The 20,839-nt window shown below is 41.8% G+C and overlaps 2 protein-coding genes across 3 annotated transcripts; both read left to right on the top strand.

Moving 5' to 3' along the window:
- The first annotated feature begins 484 nt into the window (after positions 1 to 484).
- LOC120672105 (beta-galactosidase 7-like) lies at positions 485 to 7,616 on the top strand. Its single transcript, XM_039952400.1, has 19 exons — positions 485 to 709; positions 2,120 to 2,215; positions 2,343 to 2,455; positions 2,581 to 2,647; positions 3,058 to 3,150; positions 3,223 to 3,366; positions 3,460 to 3,554; positions 3,631 to 3,739; positions 3,840 to 3,924; positions 4,434 to 4,552; positions 4,651 to 4,812; positions 4,901 to 5,085; positions 5,187 to 5,281; positions 5,663 to 5,775; positions 6,193 to 6,300; positions 6,379 to 6,486; positions 6,575 to 6,720; positions 6,817 to 7,135; positions 7,260 to 7,616. Exons 1-19 carry the CDS (start codon positions 485 to 487, stop codon positions 7,368 to 7,370), a joined length of 2,493 nt encoding a protein of 830 aa, XP_039808334.1. The 3' UTR covers positions 7,371 to 7,616.
- Positions 7,617 to 11,622: 4,006 nt separating this feature from the next.
- Positions 11,623 to 18,981, top strand: LOC120675170 (beta-galactosidase 3-like). 2 transcript variants are annotated; one of them, XM_039956270.1, is made up of 19 exons: positions 11,626 to 11,959; positions 12,076 to 12,171; positions 12,268 to 12,380; positions 12,473 to 12,539; positions 12,625 to 12,717; positions 12,874 to 13,020; positions 13,448 to 13,536; positions 13,674 to 13,779; positions 13,999 to 14,086; positions 14,171 to 14,289; positions 15,354 to 15,518; positions 15,971 to 16,155; positions 16,352 to 16,455; positions 16,731 to 16,840; positions 17,021 to 17,128; positions 17,316 to 17,426; positions 17,504 to 17,715; positions 17,805 to 18,141; positions 18,443 to 18,981. In XM_039956270.1, the coding sequence occupies exons 1-19, from the start codon at positions 11,786 to 11,788 to the stop codon at positions 18,551 to 18,553; spliced, it is 2,535 nt and encodes an 844-aa protein (XP_039812204.1). In that variant the 5' UTR covers positions 11,626 to 11,785; the 3' UTR covers positions 18,554 to 18,981. The 2 variants fall into 2 exon arrangements, 1 of the variants encoding a protein (XP_039812204.1); XR_005675235.1 differs by lacking the exons at positions 17,504 to 17,715; positions 17,805 to 18,141; positions 18,443 to 18,981 and having other exon boundaries at positions 11,623 to 11,959; positions 17,028 to 17,128.
- The last annotated feature ends 1,858 nt before the right edge of the window (positions 18,982 to 20,839 follow it).

Consider the following 20,839-nt stretch of genomic DNA (forward strand, 5'->3'; position numbering starts at 1 on the left):
ACCTCCGGTTCTGGATTCGACTCCCTGTGGGAGTGAATATTTGTATGATTCAACGATGTTGTGCTCTTTAGTGATAGGCGACGTTCCCTTCGACAACGAGACGTCTGTGATGATTTTGTCAATCTCGAGAATTTCAATCTTTGAAGATGCTCATATGAGTAGAGTTTACGTACATGTGTTTATAGATGTGAGTATGTGTGTATTATGAATGTCTGAGTTATACTAGGTAATTAAAAAACTCACAACAGCATAATCTAAAAAAAAACTAAACACACCAGCGCATGTATGTGAGCCCTGCAACCTACCACCTCCCCTGCATTTCCAAATCGCAACCTACCTCGACGCGGCTGCTCACGATCGGGGCAGAGGCTGAGCAAGTGAGCAGTCATATATATGCACGCGCGCGCGCACGGTCGGAGCCTACCGTACCTGCGCGGAGCAACGGCAGCGGCGGTGGCAACAAGAGACGGGCGGAGTCGCGGAGATGACCGGCGCCGGCGGCGCGACGGTGGCCGCGGTGGTGGTCCTCGCCGCGCTAGCAGCTTTGGCCGCGGCGGGGACGGGGAGAGCTCGGGGCGCCGACGAGGAGAGGGGCAACAGGACGGCGGGCCGCAGGGAGGTCACGTACGACGGCAGGGCCCTGATCCTGGACGGCGCCAGGAGGATGCTCTTCTCCGGCGACATGCACTACCCTCGGAGCACCCCTGAGGTACCCGTTAATCTCTGTTGCCGTCGCCCGGTAGACGCATCATGCTCATGCGTGTGAGCATGCCATTCTTGCGCTGCTTCAATTTCTGGATTTCTCTTTGGCAGAGGCTTGATCGTTTGCGAAGTTGATCATGTTGCATACAGATTTCGCTCTCTGAACTTCGAAGTCTAGCTGTGATCTTCAGCTTAGCTAGAGCTAGTGCGCCACAAAATTTCAGCCAGTTGCAATCCTGCAACCGATCGGACACACGGCGCTCTTTACTGTTTGATAAAATCGGAGGATTTAAGGTCACAGACCACGCATGCCCACCACTCTCCAAGTAAATGATCCTGGTCACGACTATCGAACGCTCGCCTTCCTACCTCGTAGAACAAGAAACGGCTCGTCTCAAAATAAATAGAGGCAAGAAAAATGGCGGTACTTATTTTTGGCATCAGAGAACTGATAGCCCATGAGAAAACCGTGTGTAGTGTAGCTAGTTGGACGCTGACAAGTGCACACAGGTAGAAGGAACCAACTGAAGCTGAAAACCATAGGCAAATGCAAATCTTGATTAAGTTCAGCAGTTCGGATTTGCTTTTGCTTTTAACGGCAAGGAGGATTACATCCAAAATAGATGTTCTATGCAGAGGTAGTGCGATCAAACTTCAGTTGGTTCCTTGCCGTTAAAAGCAAAAGCAAATCCGAACTCAATCATGTTTACATGAAATAGGCGCATCTCGAACTCAATCATGTTTACATTATTTCGTAGGTAGGCAAAAGATACTTAGACATGAAAGACAGGCAGGTATTTTTTTCCTGGCAGTCGTCACTTCACGAGCAAAATGAAACAACAATACAAAAGTACCAAATCAAAAGAAAAAAAACTTGACCTGCAGGGTATAACGGCCCCGAGCATTTTGTAAGAGAAGCCCCAAGCATTTTGTAAGGGAAGATCTCTCACGCAGGTCAAAAAAATCCCCGAACCCTTGCTCCACTCTTACGGGTGCCGTAACCCATACTGTTTCCCGTCTAAGAGCGGGCCGGCGGACCAGAACCACTTTCCATGTGCTTTGGCGTGTAGGCAAGCGAGAGTTTTTTTAAATCTTAGCCTAAAATTCGTTTCCACCGGGAGTCGAATCCAGGACCTAAGAAGTGCTACTAAAGCCACCTAACCAGTCCGGATAGTCACCCGTTCACCAAAGTACCAAATCATATCAAAGCGTTTCTGCGAAACTTCTAATGGCCAGGCTAAGCATCCAATTCATTAAGGGGGAAACAGAGATGACGAGTACAGGTTTCTTGGCATAGTTAAATACAGCATTGCACGCTTATATCAAGCCCTTAAGAACATTGTACGCACTACGAGTCATATGGGGCATTAAACTTCACTTCTTCCATATGCCCATAATTGTACAATAAAATTAATAGATGTGGCCGGACCTCATAGCCAAAGCCAAGAAAGGTGGACTTGATGTCATCCAAACATATGTCTTCTGGAACGCTCATGAACCTGTTCAGGGCCAGGTATGTGCTATATATGAAATCTCCAAGGCTAATTTCTTACCAAATTATCTGTCAGAAAACAATGAAGAACTCAATTTAGTGAGTGTTTCGTAAAATGAAATCTTCATATTCTCTCTTGCTGGATCAGTACAACTTCAAGGGAAGATATGATCTGGTGAAATTCATCAGAGAAATCCATGCTCAAGGCCTCTATGTAAGTCTCAGACTTGGTCCCTTCGTCGAGTCGGAGTGGAAATACGGGTACGAAAGCATGAAATATGTTTCCTAAGCACACACAAGATTTCTGTTTCTTATAACTTGCTGAATTCTAATTCTAAGAAATAAAGAACTCAAACTTCTGTACTGAATTCCTTCTATTCATGCAGAGGCTTACCATTTTGGTTACGTGGCATCCCAAACATTACCTTCAGATGTGACAATGAAGCCTTCAAGGTATCCTGTTTGCATCTATAAATAGTTCAGATGACCCTCTCTTGTTCCCTTGCTTCTTTTGCACGGTTAACAATTCAACTTACCTTTCCTCAGCATAATTCTCCCTTCACTGTTATAAAACAGAACAACTGCATTCCCTAAACAGTCTGCTGCCGTAACAAAATGACTAAGAAATCTTTTAAGCAACAAGAGATACCCAATTTATGATCAGTACAACTGTACATGGGTCAATGTATCATAGATGGTGTGAGAAGAGCTGTGTCCACCTATGTGTTCACACTCCTATAAAAAAATAAAAATAAAAAAACAGAGTGAGTAAAGGCAAAGAGAGACGAGACTTGGTGAGCATCTTATAGAAGTAATTTCATGTTTACATTGTTTTGTTTTCATAGTACATATATAATATGCAGAGGCATATGCAAAAGTTTGTCACAAAAATAGTAAACCTGATGAAGGATGAAAGGCTATTCTACCCACAAGGAGGCCCCATAATCATATCACAGGTCAGTCAAACTGAACTAAAGGAAACTCTGTACAAGGCGATTGCTAATGTTAAATTTCAATTAACATTGCAGATTGAGAATGAATACAAGCTGGTCGAGGCTGCATTCCATTCAAAAGGGCCACCTTATGTTCACTGGGCAGCGGCAATGGCAGTAAATCTGCAGACAGGTGTTCCCTGGATGATGTGTAAGCAGGATGATGCCCCAGATCCAATTGTCAGTGACTCATGACCATATTTGCGCTATTTCAGCGACTTATAAATTGGGAATATGATTTTTGAAAATCAGTGCAACTGATTACATGGCTAGATCAATACCTGCAATGGGCTCATCTGTGGGGAAACATTTCTAGGGCCAAATTCGCCGAACAAGCCAGCTTTATGGACAGAAAACTGGACATCTCGGTGCGGGAAAAACTCGTGCCTCTCTTCTAAGATTTCTACCATGATCCATTTGGTAACACATATTTCCCTGCTACAGCTACCCTGTATATGGTCAGGATCGAAGATATAGATCAGCAGCAGACCTTGCATTTGCAGTAGCACTGTTTATAGTGAGAAAGAAAGGCAGCTTTGTAAACTACTACATGGTAGAACAAATGAAGCTATTGACTTGATGAAACTATATTTCAAAAGATTCTCATAATACTTCTTTTAGTCTTCTCACATGAGTTAAGATTTATGATGTAGTACCATGGTGGAACAAACTTTGGAAGGTTTGCATCTTCCTATGTAACAACAAGCTATTATGATGGAGCTCCTCTCGATGAATATGGTAAGCTGGTAACAACATTTTACTTGCCCAATACTGGCACTTTATTACAGCACATTTTGTTGTATCAAATATCCTAATAAGATCACATTTTGCTGTATGAAATATCCCAATAAGATCATGACTTTCGGGAGCACTGGTAAGATCTGCAGAGCCATTACTTTGTGAACCATATCCTAATCGTTCATTTGAGCAACAAGAAGAAGTGAAATTAGAGTGTAAACATGAAATTAACAAAAGTACCAAGAAGGGCCATTAACCCATTGTATAAGATCATGTGAAGCCCAATATGGCAGACCACATAGCTTATCTAGTCAGTAATTGATGCTCAATTTATAGATGCCTTCTCCATGTACTGTTCATCTATGAACCTTTGTAGCAGAAACTTCGAAGAACTGAGAGTTTCCTATCGAATTCTATCCAATATTCAAGTACTCACTAATTACATTTCTCTTATTAGCAAACTAACATTTCGATAGTATCCATTTAAAGTAACAATTATATTTATCCAGGATTAATATGGCAACCGACATGGGCTCATCTCAGAGAACTGCATGCTGCAGTAAAGCAATCTGCAGAGCCATTACTTTGGGGAGCATATTCTAATCATTCATTCGGTCAACAGCAAGAGGTGAAATCAGAGTAACCTAGGCATACCGTATTTACAATATATTACTATATTAGTATATTTTCATCAATCTAACTGGCAATTTTTTTGGCGTATTAAAGGGGCATGTTTTTGCAACAGAGTCTGAGTGTGTGGCTTTCCTGGTAAATTTTGACAAGCATAAGATATCAACCATTCAATTTGGTGAAGAGGTGTTCCAGCTAGCTCCTAAGTCAATCAGTATCCTCTCGCAATGCAGGGAACTAATATTTCAAACAGGCAAGGTGTGCATGTTACTTTCATGAAACTCAAAATGTTCACTTACTTAAGACCTGAAATGCTTGTCATACTCATAAAAAAAATTTATGGCAGATAAATGCTCAACATGGTTTAAGAACAGCACAAGTAGTGCAGTCTATAAATCATGTTGATAGGTGGAAATGTTTTAAAGAACCAATTCCTACAGTACCAAGCAAAATGTCACATGTAGGAAACCAGCTTTACGAGCACCTCTCAACTACAAAAGATGAAACAGATTATCTCTGGTACCTTGCCGCGTAAGATGAGCTTCTTCAGCTAGCTTATCCATTCAGTATTGGCCCAAGTTTCTAGTACTTTCTTGAGGACTATGGTAACCATAATTATGAAAATTGTGCAGACACAACTACAAACAGAATGGGAATGGACAGTTAGTGCTTAATGTTGAGGCACAAGCACATATTTTGCATGCTTTCATCAACAATGATTACATTGGTAAGGACATAATCATATAAATATACTCTCATTTGCAACTATAGGGACTTATGGAGTGCACAATAAAAGTAGACATAGGAATATTTAGGCTAGGCTAAGCTATTACATTTTTAAATGTAAGTCCATCTAAATTTGTCAGAAGTCAAACTTTTCGAGCTTTGACCATTAATAACTGAAACTTTTTATAGATTCGCAACATGAGATAGATTCATAATATAAAAATATTGTCATTTAAGATAACATATTTTTAAAGATATTGCTATTCAAAGTTAAAAGTTTGACTTTGGACAAAACTATATTTGTGATCAGAGGAAGTAATGAATAGTTGGACTGTTTTTAATAATTGTATTTATTTCTGATGTCTTTTCCGTATTGTGGTAGGAAGTGTGCACGGGAGTCATGATAAACCTGGCAATATTGTTCTTAAGGTGCCAATTTCACTAAGGGAAGGACGAAATTCCATATCACTGCTATGTGTCATGGTTGGATCACCGGTACATTGACTCCAGCTTATTCTATGTGCTCACAAACAACAAAAGTTAACTTCTGGTCATTTGGTTGTGATACTTTTCAATATTAAATGACTGGAACCATGTCTTATCTTATCATATCCACAGCTAATACTATTCAGATTTGCAGTCTATATGAACAAAGCTGAAAAGCAACACAAAAAGAAGAAAAACTACTTAGGTTATGAACATATGGAACAGCTAGCTCAACAAAGAAAGCAGATTTTGCCAGCAATCCTGCTTATTTCTAAACTGATACCTAATAACCCAAAAGGGAAAAAGAGGGGTGCAGGGAGAAAGACCAAGGACACCATATGAGTATTTAAAATGTATAAACAAGAAATTATGAAGGCACAACACCCAAAACTTGCATTAACTTGAGGTTTCATCCACCATTGAAAGGATTCTGGCGCTTATATGGAGAGAAGAACCTTTGGAGTCCGGAGAGTAAGCATAAAACGGAGACAGCAGAAACCGCATTCTATGAACATTGTGCATTGGAAAAACCAAGTAAATCAACCATAAGTCCACGTTGATTCTGAATTGTTAAATCAACATCACACGCTCATTTCAAGCATGTACGTACAGGTTGGCTTATCTGGAGAAACAAATAAAATCTACACATCTGAGGGATCAGCTCGTGCAGAATGGAGTGCGATTGACAAGTCTATGCATCTGCCACTTATCTGGTATAAGGTACATACGGCATACTATGCTTGAACTTGCATACTTACTCCCTAGTGCCTGTAACCAACAGCTTGGGATAATTATTGTTGTTTAACAGACAACATTTGACACACCATGGGGTAATGACCCTGTGACACTGAACCTAAGCAGTATGGGAAAGGGTGAAGTGTGGATAAATGGAGAGAGCATTGGGCGGTACTGGGTCTCCTTCAAAACCCCAAGTGGACAACCTTCTCAATCCCTGTCAGTATTCAAGCTAGCTTATACTGTGAAGCAAATTCTTTCTGTTCAGTCATAACATACCAATGTGAAATGTTTTGTTTGACTATGCCTTCTAAGGTACCATATACCACGATATTTTCTGAAGACTGGAGAGAATCTCCTTGTCCTCATGGAGGAAATTGGTGGCAACCCACTACAGATAACAGTGAACACAATGTCCGTTACCAGAATCTATAGTAGTGTCAGCGAGTTATCTACCCCATCCGTCTTGTCACGTGAAAAACATCCAGCAATTCACCTCCGGTGCCAGAAAGGCAAACACATAACAGATATTGAGTTTGCAAGCTACGGAAACTCCCATGAAGACTGCATAGAGTCTGGACAGAACTGCCACGGAAGTTGCCATGCAGAAATATCGGAATTTGTCGTGAAGAATGTAAACTTCTCCACCTCAAAAGCTACATGCTAATGCCACATTGCGTGAATGCACTATAATATTGATGACAAATATGCTACCACAAAGCACGAATGTCTAACAACAGAACCACTTGTTCTTTCAGGCTTGCCTAGGCAGAAGGAAGTGCGTCGTTTCAGTACGGGCACCCAAGTTTGGAGGGGACCCATGCCCCGGAATCGAAAAATCCCTTTCTGTTGTGGCGATATGTGGATAAAGACTGTGCACCAAAGTTTGGAGGGGACCCATGCACTTCATTCATGATGTGAATAGTCGACACTGCATTTTCGCAAATATATCATCACAAAGACTATGGTTTGTAGTTTGTACAGAAATTATAGATAGTTATAGAAACAATTCTGTAGCAGGCATTCAAAGATTTGGGGGTAAATTACTAAAAGGAGTAGGATTACTGAAGGAACGCACCACTTCAATGCGAAAAGATTGTTGGATTCGCTGGAAAGATAGCTCATTCTCCTGTCATTTTTCCGCACTAAATTCCATCACATACAGGCTCTGATGAGATTTGAGGAAAGCAATTCAACTACAAGCAATGCAGTTTCCGCTTAATGATGGATCTGGACTACCTGTGCTGGTGACACTGATAGCGACCGTCGAAGATGCGCAGAGGCGCGATTGGTGATACGCGCCCCCGCCGCCGCCCATACAAGCGCCGTCGCCCGTCGTTGGAAGTGCCACTCGCCACGAATCAGCAATCGCTCTGACGCGCAGAACCAGTGGCCCAAGCGGCCCAGGCCCACCAGAAGAAACCATCACCCCCAACCCCTTCTTTGTACGCTAAAATAGGGGGGGGGGGGGGGATTGCAAGAAGAAAATATATGTGAATTTACTGTTATATATGCGATTTAAGAATTGCTGCACTAGTCTTATGTGCGGATTTAACCTAGTTATTGTTTAGCTGTAAGGTTCAGCAATGAAACTAGGCACACTTTACCACTAGTCATGGCAACAGTTTTCTCTTTGGATCCATAGACTAAATTTTAGGTCTAAAGCATTGATGATATAAATAGGTGGGCTGAAATTTAGTTTTATGCCAACTAAAGTTTACTCCATTAATCTAAAGAACACAACTAATTTCGGACTAAAGTTTAGTATCACCCATTTATGTGTCTCAAATTTTTTCCCATCTAAAGTCTTTTTTATTATCGAATACACAGGAGAGTTACACATATTTCTATTAAGAAGAAGAATAGAGTTCAACGCGAGCTGACTCGTCACACGCCTGCTCACACATGCGCTTATATCACACGCCTGAATTCTATCTAAAGTTTAGTCCATGGATTTAAACAAGAATGATTAAAATTTAGTTACCTAATGGTTAATCATAAAGTTTTGTCCGAACTAAACTTTAATCCTAGGTGATCCAAACGGATCAGTGCACTTTTGAATTCACACATATTGTAGAATTTAGCTCATATATTGTAAATTTCTAAGGATAGATTGTAAAATCTAGGAAACTTTTTGGATCCACCGAAAGTTGTAGGCATATGGCTGTCTCACAAACTGGTAAAACTGGGGTGAGCCGACGAGGTAACTTGAGGGATTCCACAATCTAGGATTAGTGGATCGTAAAAGTTGGACCACGATCTAGGGTACTGGATCTAGGTGTAATCAATTTTTTTTCGGATAAAAGAGAGCTTTATTGATGAGTTCGAAGGATTACAAACGTTCTTGACAAGATCGTGTACGCACGCAGACGTACGCCCCAATCAAACCCGCTGTATGAATTGGTGCCAGCATAGCTCACTTGTCCATCGAACATTACTGTAGGTACATACACGTATTGATTGGAGTAGATTCAAATATGTAAAAGATGATATATAAACTTTGACAAAGTATCTTTTTCTTTTCTTTCTTTTAGCTTCAAGGTTTGCAAAAGTTCTTTGTACTTATCCATCTCTGCTACATATAGAAAAAAGGTAGGAGGCACCTCCTGATTTCTAAATAAAGAAAATTTAAAATTATCTATAATTTGGAACGGAGAGAGCAAGAGGTACTGATACTCTTCTGCTTAGCAGCTTCTTATGATGTCATATAGCCGTATGATGACTCACGGCTTATTAAAAGTGGTGCTAATGCGTGTCCCTAATCACTACGAAAAATGCCCTCCCTCATCTAACAGGATGTTCAATATTTGAATAGCAGAAATCAGTAGTTTATGTAGCTCATCTTCTCGATGAGAACAGACCTGGAATGATCTTTCTATGGAGCTGTCTGGATCCATAGGACTAATATTTAGTTATTGTCTAATTAAAATTGTATAAATGAATGCTAATTCATGAGATGAATCCATTAAACCTAATTAGTACATGATATGATTATGTTGTGCTAGTGCCATAAAGATTAATTAATTAGATTTAATAGATTCATCTCATGAATTAATTTCAATTTATACAATTAGTTTTATAGTTACTTCATATCTACTAATTAGTCCCTGATTAACATTCAAACATCCACCGGACTAAAAATTAATCCTACAGATCCAAGCCTCATCTAAAATCAAGGAAGGACACTCGATATATTTAAGCGTTCCTTTTTGCTACATTATTTGATTTTTGTTCCTTCACAACAAATGATTTATTTATGTTCCTAATATACTTTGTTCCAACTAATATGTTCCCTTCCAACTTTAACCAATTAATTGTTCCTGGCAACATATATGCATCTGTTCATATGGAACAAAGCATTTAAGCTTCAATATTTGCTGGATCAAATAATCATTTAATTGATCCTTGCCAACCTTTTTTATTTGTTCCTTAGCTACATTTTCTAGTTTTTGTTTTAGTTTCGTTCATCTAATTATTTAATGAAGTTTTTATTTTGCCACTTAAACAAATCTTAATTGTCAATTTTGTTACGCAAAAATTAATCAAACGGATCTCTGTGCAACCACACGCTAGAATCTGGGAGATCTGCTTCACTCCGTAGTATAGAATCCGCTTGATGTTGTGTAGGTGCTTGACATTCTAGTTAATTTGACATGCAATTGACAAGGGAAGGAAACATTAAATACTGGAAGGTACCAGCTGGCGAGCCAAATCGTTCCCCCAGAGATATTGGCTAGGGAGCCGATATGAGTAGACGAAGCAATCGGCTAAGGAACAGCCAACTCAGACAATGCTAATTACTTAACAATGTCTGGAAATAACACCTAGATCTAGACCCAATCAGCTATGATGATGAAATCACGCTAGAAGCCTATAGATGCGATAAATCCAAATTGAATAATTGTGATAAAAGCTAAAATACTCCCTTGTTTCAAATTGCAGGGCGTTTGATTTTTTTTTACCCCAAGTTTGACCACTTATCTTATTTAGAAAATTTGCGCAAATATAGTCAAATTTAAGTCATTCTTAAAAAAATTGATAAAGAAAGTCACAACAAAAAGAAGTGATAATTTGAATAAATTTTTGAATAAGATGAGTAGTCAAACTTGAGATAAAAAAGTCAAACGACTTATAATTTGGAACGGAGGGAGAAAGCTAGAATAAACAGATTAGTCTAACAAGAAATAACTATTTATTGATAATTGGTGGATAAATTAAATCTAGATAAAAGCGATATGTAAGATCTAACATATTTGATAATTTGAGTAAAACAGATAGAGAAAGAACTGCACAATATTTTTCAATTCAGCACTTTTAATTTTAATGATATATGATGGCTAAAAATGTATCCAATCATTTTGTTGCAAGAATTTTCAGGATTATACAGGTACAATGAAGAACGAATGTTGAATTATGAAAATTAGAATCAGCCTCTCTGGTTGCTTTTGCGTCCGCAAGTTTTTTATGTACATAATCTAAGTTGCTTCCGCGACCAAATATATACAGCCCAAATTCGATTTGGCACTTCCGGCCCAATAAAACGGAAGGGCTCGCCCAAAACCACTTTATTTATGCGATTCCGCCTGCCCTGACCAGCCCAGACCAAGGTCACATGCGCCGCGACGCCGAGTCGCTCCACGCCTGTTCCCTGCGCCGTGTCGCTGCCTCACCCATGCCCCAAATCCGCTGCGCGCGTCCAATCCAAGCGCGATGCCTATGGCCGGCCGGCCCCGGCCGTGCCCCGACTTTTTCCTGCGCCCGCTGCATCGGCCGTTCCGCCACCACCAACCAGGATCGTGGGATCCCGCCGCCGCGAACCGGCGGCAGCAGGCCCGCCGGCCGGCCAACTCGTCGTACTCGGACAAGGTCGGCTGCCGGTTGCTCTGCTGGACGCCATCCGCGTCGGCATCGTGGGATGGAGCACACGTTTCTATTACCCGTCTCCCTTTGGCGGAACGGCGCCGGCGGGTCGGGGTTGGTTGGCAGTTCACGCCGCGGCGCACGGCGGGCACGGCACACCGGGAGCGCCGGTGCCGCAACCAATCCCACGGCACGGCAAGCCCCCAAAACCCTCGTCCCATGCAATAATTCTGCTCTGCCTCGCGCATCGCTGTCCCCCACCGAAACACTCCCCCCGCCGCGGCGTTCCCCTGTCCGTCCTCGCCCAGTCGCCCTCGGCCACCACACTTCGCTCTCGCTCCACGCCGCCGCGTACCGCTATTAATACCACCACCTCCTCCGCCAGACGGCCACCACCGTGCTCCGTACAAACTCAGCTCCGACCATGGCCGCCGCCGCGGCCTCGTTCGCCGCCCTTCCGTGCCTCCTGCTGTTGCTGCTGCTGCCGTCGTTCGGCGCCGCCTCCAACGTGACGTACGACCACCGCTCCCTCATCATCGACGGCCGCCGCCGCCTCGTCATCTCCACCTCCATCCACTACCCCCGCAGCGTCCCCGAGGTATGCTCGGCGCTGCCCCTCTAGGCCTCTACGCCAAGCTTCGACGCGTGCGCACTCATTGTAGCATTAGCAGCACTGCAGCAGCACTAACTTTGCGGCGGCACCCGTGCCCGCAGATGTGGCCCAAGCTGGTGGCCGAGGCCAAGGACGGCGGCGCCGACTGCATCGAGACCTACGTCTTCTGGAACGGCCATGAGATCGCCCCAGGCCAGGTTCGCGCGCCGCTTCGAAATCAACTGTTGCTCTGCAGTTATTTTTACTTCTGAACAATGTGGGGTTTCTCTGTGGTGAATTTTGCTGGATTGCAGTACTACTTCGAGGATAGGTTCGACCTGGTACGGTTCGTGAAGGTCGTCAGGGACGCCGGCCTGCTTTTGATCCTGCGCATTGGGCCGTTCGTCGCCGCCGAGTGGAACTTTGGGTCAGCTTCCTTTGTTCACAACCACGATTGGCTCCACTACACCGTTTTGGTTTTCCTGGTGTTTAATATGCGTATCGTGGATGGAGTTTCAGAGGCGTGCCGGTGTGGTTGCATTACGTGCCAGGAACGGTTTTCCGTACGAACAATGAACCATTCAAGGTGCGGTCGACCTGTGGATTTCACTGTGTTTCTGGGGTAGTTGTTTCAGTTTGGTGTTTAACTGTAGTGATTTCTCTGGATGCAGAGCCATATGCAGAGCTTCACGACGTACATCGTGAATATGATGAAGAAAGAGCAGCTCTTTGCTTCGCAGGGAGGGAATATTATCCTAGCTCAGGTCATGAGAGTTGATCTAGTATTTTATATTCTGTTTTGATGTTTTTGTACCTGACAAGCCTAGCTCAGGCCATGAGAGTTGATCTAGGATTTTATATCCTGTTTTTATGTTTTTGCAACTGACAGGCTTGCTGGAATTTGTATTTGTACATTACAGATTGAAAATGAATATGGGGGTTATCTTGAGCAGTATTATGGAACTGCCGGCAAGGCATACGCAATGTGGGCAGCTAGTATGGCGCTTGCTCAGAACACCGGTGTCCCTTGGATAATGTGCCAGCAGCCTGATGCTCCCGATCCTGTGGTTAGTTTTGTCATCCAATGCCCGACTGTTGTATTAACAGTTAAACGTGAATTGAGTTAACCATACTGTTGCTCAAATCGCAATATTTTTTTGCAACCTCGATTCACACTACTGCCATATTTCTACATTAAAATTTAAAAATAAGTTTGATGACACGCTCCTGATTTCCCCCCCTAAAATTGAGCAACATTGCAGTACACAAAGGAAGCTGAATGGCAGATAACTATTGGTACATAAAATTTCTGTGGTCCCTGGAACTACAGGCGAACACTACCACAGTTGTTTTCTTCATTACTATATGATTCAATGCAGCGCTCGTGCGTGTTCTTTATACTACTTTTTGATAGAATTAACTATTTCCTATGCTATGCATTACCGGAATTGTTTTTTGGCAGATCCATTCATGCATGCAAATTGATATTTGCAGATAAACACCTGCAATTCATTCTACTGTGATAACTTCCAGCCAAATTCGCCTACCAAGCCAAAATTTTGGACTGAGAACTGGCCAGGATGGTAATACTAATTTGCATATTTTTATTAGCAACAAATATCTTGTGTTGTTGATAACACATTTCTTTTGTTTCTCCTTCATTCTCAAAATTGAAGTAAAACGATCTGGTTACTATTTATCTCTTTCAATTTTTGAGTAGGTTCCAGACGTTTGGTGAAAGTAATCCCCACAGACCACCTGAAGATGTTGCATTTGCCGTTGCACGTTTTTTTGAGAAAGGTGGTAGTGTTCAGAATTACTATGTGGTAATGCCTTTGCACTACTCATATTCTAACCTGATAAAGATTTTTATACCGGTGCATTTCATATTCCAAGTTGCCAAAAGCACTGTTTTCTGTTAGACATGGTCAAGACTCGAGCATCTGAAATAGTGAAATCATAATTATTCAGTACATCTACCTGGTAAACACTGAAAACTGCTATCCTTACCGAAAGTTGATCAAGTTTCTGCTATCCTTTTGAAGTACCATGGTGGAACGAACTTCGGTCGCACTACTGGGGGTCCATTCATTACAACTAGCTACGACTATGATGCACCAATTGATGAATACGGTTTTGCTCTATTGCAACTATAAATCCCATCAATGATCTTAAGGTGTACGCCATCTTAACATAGTTAATTGATCTCAAACCCAGGTCTTAGGAGATTTCCAAAGTGGGCACATCTGAAGGAGCTTCACAAATCTATAAAATTGTGTGAGCATACCTTGCTGTGTGGAAACACGTCTTTTGTTTCCCTGGGGCCTAAACAAGAGGTAACCTTTATTGTCGTGGAGTAAAATGCAACATGTTTAACTCAGTTACATATCCTATAAGCTCAGCATTTCTGACTTCATAATATCTAATGTCATTGCATTTAATATTTACTTGATTAATGCTGCTATATTAGATGGCTATGAAGTCATCTGTCTAATGTCAGCATACTGGGATTCAGCCTAAGTGTTACAGCATACTGACATTCACTTTTACCCCCAAGTCCCGCATTTTGGTAATCTTTTAAAGACTGAAACCCGGTCGTACTCGCGGCCAGGAACGACGTCCACGTCAGTTAAAAAAATAACGGCCGTCGGATCGCAATCCGACGGTCAGAAATAGGTAGGGACGTAAATTTTGCAAAAAAAACCCCGAACTTTGTTAAAATGAATACGGAGTCCATCAATTTAACGGAAAACCCCTCGGACTTTGTGGAACCTTACTTTAAAAAAAAACCCTGAACTTTTAATAATCGTGTCGTACTCCGTGAATTTTGTAAAAAAACCCTGGACTTTATTAAAATAATTATGAAGTCCATCAATTTTATGAAAAACCCCTTGAACTTTTCAGTAATCGACCGGTACTCCGTCAGCTAAAAAAATAACGGACGTCGGATCGCGATCCGACGGCCAGGAATAGATAGGGACGTAAATTTTGTAAAAAAACCCCCGAACTTTGTTAAAATGAATACGGAGTCCATCAATTTAACGGAAAACCCCTCGGACTTTGTGGAACCTTACTTTACAAAAAAACCTGAACTTTTAGTAATCGTGCCGTACTCCGTGAATTTTGTAAAAAAAACCCTAGACTTTGTTAAAATAAGTATGAAGTCCATCAATTTTACGAAAAACCCCTTGAACTTTTCAGTAATTGACCGGTACTCCGTCGACGCCAAATTTACCAAATAACCCCCGTAGTCTACTAATTTTACGAAAACCCCCCGAACTTTTTGCAGTTCAATTTCTTAAAATAAACCTGAACTGGAGGGCATATTCCTGCACGGCAACGCCGCGCAATGTTCTAGTCCTACTGACTTTTGAAATTAATAGTCAATCTTTATTTACAGGCTGATATTTACACTGATCAGTCTGGAGGTTGTGTTGCATTTCTGGCGAACATTGATTCAGACAAGGACAAAGTCGTCACTTTCCGTAACAGGCAATATGATCTTCCTGCTTGGTCAGTTAGTATCCTTCCTGACTGCAAGAATGTGGTGTTCAACACTGCTAAGGTACTCGACGTTCTTAGTACCGCTTGCTTTTCAGAGTAGGAACAGATTTAGCCTAGTTAGACAAAATGGATAATGCTCTTCTCAGGCAAATAAATAATGAGTATCCGAGTATCCGATTCTTGTTATTTACACTAGTACATCTCCCCGTGTTTCTACATGGGTAAGTAGTTTTAGGAGACAGTTAATCAAAATTCTTTATCTTTATTTATCTCTCACACCCACACACATCTGTTCATATTCTTACACTTACTCTTCATAAACTCGCTACCGTTCAAGTAACTATTACTAATATATAGTAATTGGAGACAAAAGTACATCAGTCACAATTACTCTAAATTAGTAATAGTTACTTGAACGGTAGTGAGTTTATGAAGAAACACTGTAGTTATGATTTTTTATAACAATAAATAAGGCCTTAAGCTTTTTAATTCCTGATGATTGGTGATCTTTAGGTGCAATCTCAAACTTCGATGGTGGTGATGGTTCCAGAAAGTTTGCAAGCGGCAAAACCTGATCGTTGGAGCATTTTCAGAGAGACAACTGGGATTTGGGGTAAAAATAACTTCATCCGAAATGGATTTGTGGACCATATTAATACTACAAAGGACACCACTGACTACCTATGGTATACAACAAGGTTTGTTTACTTCAGACCCTTCATGTAAGCTTATTGCACAGTCAATGAATACACAGGTATTAAGTAGACAGGGGAAACCTTAGTATCCATTCATCCTATGGGCTATGAGTTGATTTTGCTCCGAACGATGCTGTCACCTGCAGTCCGTTTTTCTAATTTAACTCGTGACAGTCCGTTTTTTTTATGTCACCTGCAGTTTTAGTGTGGATGGAAGTTACTCCTCGAAAGGGACCCAAGCTGTTCTTAATATTGACTCCAAAGGCCATGGAGTCCATGCTTTCCTGAATAATGAGCTTATAGGTTTGTTCTTTATTCTTGCTTTCTAATGAAAAATCTATAACATGAAACTTTGAGTGCGTTTTTCCTGGAAGGTTTTCATAGTTCCTATTCAGCCCGCATGAATCTTCGAAGTATCCATACAATTCACGTTTCTACCAGCATTGCTGATCACTGCTGAACCATAGATCTTCTGTGGTGCCTTTGACTCTTAGAAACTAGTAGTTTGTTACTTTCACAGTTCTCTTCTAATTATTAGCTCCTCCATCATTATAGTCGTGGATATCTCTTTCCTCCAGGTAGTGCATATGGCAATGGCTCACAATCAAGTTTCACTGTGGGATTGCCTATCAACTTGAGGACTGGGAAGAATGATCTTGCCCTTCTGAGTATGACCGTTGGTTTACAAGTAAGCACTTGCTACTAAGCATGATTATCTTTGAATTATCTGTGTGAAAATTCTTTACACATTGTTATTCTTTGTCCATGCAAATGTAGTGAGATACACTCCTGAGAGAAAAAAGGATAAACATACATCTTATTTGATAAAAAATTTCCATACTGATTGGCACTTTATGCACTCTGTAAGAATGCAGGACCCTCATATGAATGGATAGGAGCAGGCTTTACAAATGTGAGCATCTCTGGTTTGAAAAATGGAGTTGTAGACTTGTCTTCAAATAATTGGACGTACAAGGTACTGTTACCAATTTTCTTCATTTTTGGGACCAAATTTATATTCAAGAATTCAATATGAAATTACATGACTATTTGATATAATTTAACCATATTTGTTTACAAAGTATGATAGTTTTTTTTTCGTTCTGATACGTACTGAAATTGAGATGAAAATGCATGTTTTTACTTTGTTCATATATTTATAGATTGGATTGGAAGGGGAATATTATAGTTTGTTCAAGCCCGATCAGAGAAGTAACAAACGGTGGGTACCACAATCCGAGCCACCGAAGAACCAACCTTTGACATGGTACAAGGTAAGCTTCTACAATTTTCATTCTCGAGATGAACTTCTCCACAACCTCCTACATTTACTAATGAAACAACCTTCTAGGTAAATGTTGATGTTCCCCAAGGAGATGACCCAGTTGGGATAGACATGCTGTCTATGGGGAAAGGCCTGGCTTGGTTGAATGGAAATGCCATTGGGAGGTATTGGCCCAGGACTAGTTCCACTGATAATAGGTGCACTCCCAGCTGTAACTACAGGGGAACATTTGATCCAAACAAATGCAGGACAGGTTGTGGACAGCCAACTCAGAGATGGTAATGCAACGGAATTTGGGAAAGTTCAGAGCAGTAATTTTACTTATTCTTGTATTATCTTGTATTTCACATCTGCTTGCTTGGTCCAGGTATCATGTCCCAAGGTCATGGTTTCATCCGTCTGGGAACACCCTTGTAGTTTTCGAGGAGAAGGGTGGGGATCCTACGAAGATCACATTCTCCAGAAGAGTCGTGTCAAGCGTGTGCTCCTTTGTGTCAGAGCACTATCCCTCCATAGACGCGGAGTCCTGGGATAAAAGTACCACAAATGACGCCACAACAGCAGCCAAAGTGCAGCTGTCTTGCCCCAATGGCAAAAATATATCTTCAGTAAAGTTCGCAAGCTTGGGAAACCCCAGTGGAACATGCAGATCGTACCAAAAGGGAAGCTGCCACCACCCGAACTCCTTATCTGTTGTTGAGAAGGTAAAATTCTTGCAATGCTGTTCTCGATTCCTGACACAAATGCGCACATGAATCTGATCTTCGAATCAGAGGAGCGACGGATGGACCATCAGCTCTGACTTTTTGAGATGTGTTGATGCATGTGGACTTGGATCAATGAAGTAACCATGAGGTTCATATGAGTTGTCCGATATTTTTTTTATCAATAATGACTGCATAGAGATCCACATACGATTGCTTTTCTAAGAAATACCCACGCATTACTTTTGTCGACATCAAGCTTTGTACTTTTACTGAACAGTTTTAGTGTTATTCTTGGCAGGCCTGTTTGAACACCAATAGCTGTGCAGTCTCCCTCTCAGATGGGGGCTTCGGGAAAGATTTATGCCCTGGAGTCACCAAAACACTTGCTGTCGAAGCAGACTGTTCTTAGGGAGCTACCTCTGTTATGCACTCCAGGTTCCACTACAAGTGCGCTTATCAAAAAATTATAAATTGTAGTGCTTGCTGCGCAGCATGCTATGTTAACTTGGATTTGAAAAAAAAAATCCTACCTAGATGTAGGTTATGGCTCTGCGAGCTTTCGCTTTGCTGAAACTTGAAAGGTGTTGCTGAACAGTGACCCAAAGCTGAGTCCTGATGAAAGGTGACAGTTAAGGATAGTGATTGATACTGATCATCCGCGCAAGAAAATGCATCGTACACTAGGATCTGTTGAACTGTTTGATCGAGAACCACGAACGAACTGCCAATGGCGCATGGAGATCCGATGCACATGGCACTGTTCTGAATTGGCATCCTCTTCTGTTATGTATATCAGATCGCACTGAAATACTGAATAGAGCTCCTGCATTGCCCCCACTTCATGTTGCGTCGCGTCATGAACTTCCTGGATTAGCCAATTACTATGATATAAAACTATGCATAAATTCTAGGTCGGAAAGATGGCTTGTCGTTTCCTCACTGTTGGGGGACACAAATGAGCCTCCCCACAGTGATACCACCAGGTTCAAAGTGCGCGGCTGTGGATGCAGTGAGACGAAACCTCCAGCTTAGTGCCCCATTTACCGTAGCATCTGGCTCACGGGCTCGGGATCTGCTCGTGATGTACGGACGTTGGAGTGTGCAGTAGCAGTCGGCCATTAAACTTGAGTCGTCCAGATGATATGAATACTGGCATTTTTGGGGACTCCGGTGCAAATTGTGCAATTCAATCTCTTTTCTTTTAGGACAATTCAATCTTGTTTGTGCATTTCTGCATCTGCATGTATCTTCCTTATCAATGTTGCTCCGAATTTATCTGAACCGGTGTTGTCTTGGGCTGTCATCGTTGACGCCAAGCCCTTGACGGCTACATCACAAGCCGGCGACATCTCAGCTAACGGAATCATTGCCCCCAGTTTTTTCTTATTCCTATTTCTCCCAGTTCTGGCCCGTAGCGTATGTTCAACAGATTATCCTGACCCCGCATTTTTATGGGAAAATGGCACTACTGACAAGTTGTGCGTTCTTGTTCCTGCATGGCTTGCCTCTTCTGCATACTCTGCGCGTATGCTGTTTGTGTAGCCCTGAGGAATCAAATGCAAAACTTACAAACTCTTTCTCAGTGAATACGAATCAGAGTTTTAAGTTCTTCCTCTTTCGGGGTAAAGTCAACTGGGGTCTGGGGGCAGATTCATATGGGTTACTATTTTTTACTACTCAAAGTGTTGTCTAGTGGTTGGCAGTGGCACTTGGTACAGATAAAGATATCCAGGGTGTGTTCAGCTGCTATCCGTGTCTTAACTCCACGGTCCACGCAGGAAGCAGTATTAGTTTAATCTAAGATAGCCATTAGCGAGTATTTTGGAGCATCCAGCGTAGATGGGCGTGGCAGGCCCAGCATCTCTCAGCTCTGAGCTTTAGTAGCAGCCTAGCAGCAGGCAACACAAACCAAGCTTCTTCAGCATGCCATAATTTATATACACTAGCCGATGTTGGATGATTTAGCACACATAAGCAGGGGCCCGGAACATGATAGCTCTCTGCCATCCACTAACGAAGGCCTCTCGTCAGAAGACTGATGAAGGAACAGATAAGGCTGGTGACATTGCAATTTTGCAATAAAGAAGATTTGGCACCTTTTTTCTGCAGTGACTCCTTTAAAGAGAGAGAGAGTGTGTGTAAGGAATAAATATTTCTTCTTCGTTTTAAAATTGTTGTTAACGTCAATCAGCTGTTCCTGTCTCTAATCAGTCCAACATCAGAAAGTTTTCATCTTGAAGTTTTTTATTGAAAAGTGGGGTTTCTACATAAATTGGCGGATCTAGGCAGAACGACTGATAGATATCTTTCCCCAACTGCCGACACTCGAGTGATAGAATTCCCTGCTACTACGATGTCGTATACTGCGGACTGCGGTTACATCAGGTCGTTCGCTGGTTGCAAACAGTGACATGGAAGGAGAACCAGAACAAGAACTTGAAAGAAAGAAATGATTGTGCTGGTTTACCTAATTACCTTGGACCTGATGGGGCAGCTGTGATTAGGACACCAGTAAAGCCATGCCAAACTGTCATCACAGCGTTCTAATCCTATTAGTTTGCAGTGATGACGTAACCGGGAATCTAATCATGCTATCCTATTATCTCCCAACATGCTAATATCATTGTCAATTGACAATTTTCTAAGTAGCCTTCGGCTTCCATTAAGAAAGAAGAGGACAAGATCAAGGGCATCA

This window comes from Panicum virgatum, chromosome 5N (genome assembly GCF_016808335.1).
Source record: "Panicum virgatum strain AP13 chromosome 5N, P.virgatum_v5, whole genome shotgun sequence".
Lineage (NCBI taxonomy): Eukaryota > Viridiplantae > Streptophyta > Magnoliopsida > Poales > Poaceae > Panicum > Panicum virgatum.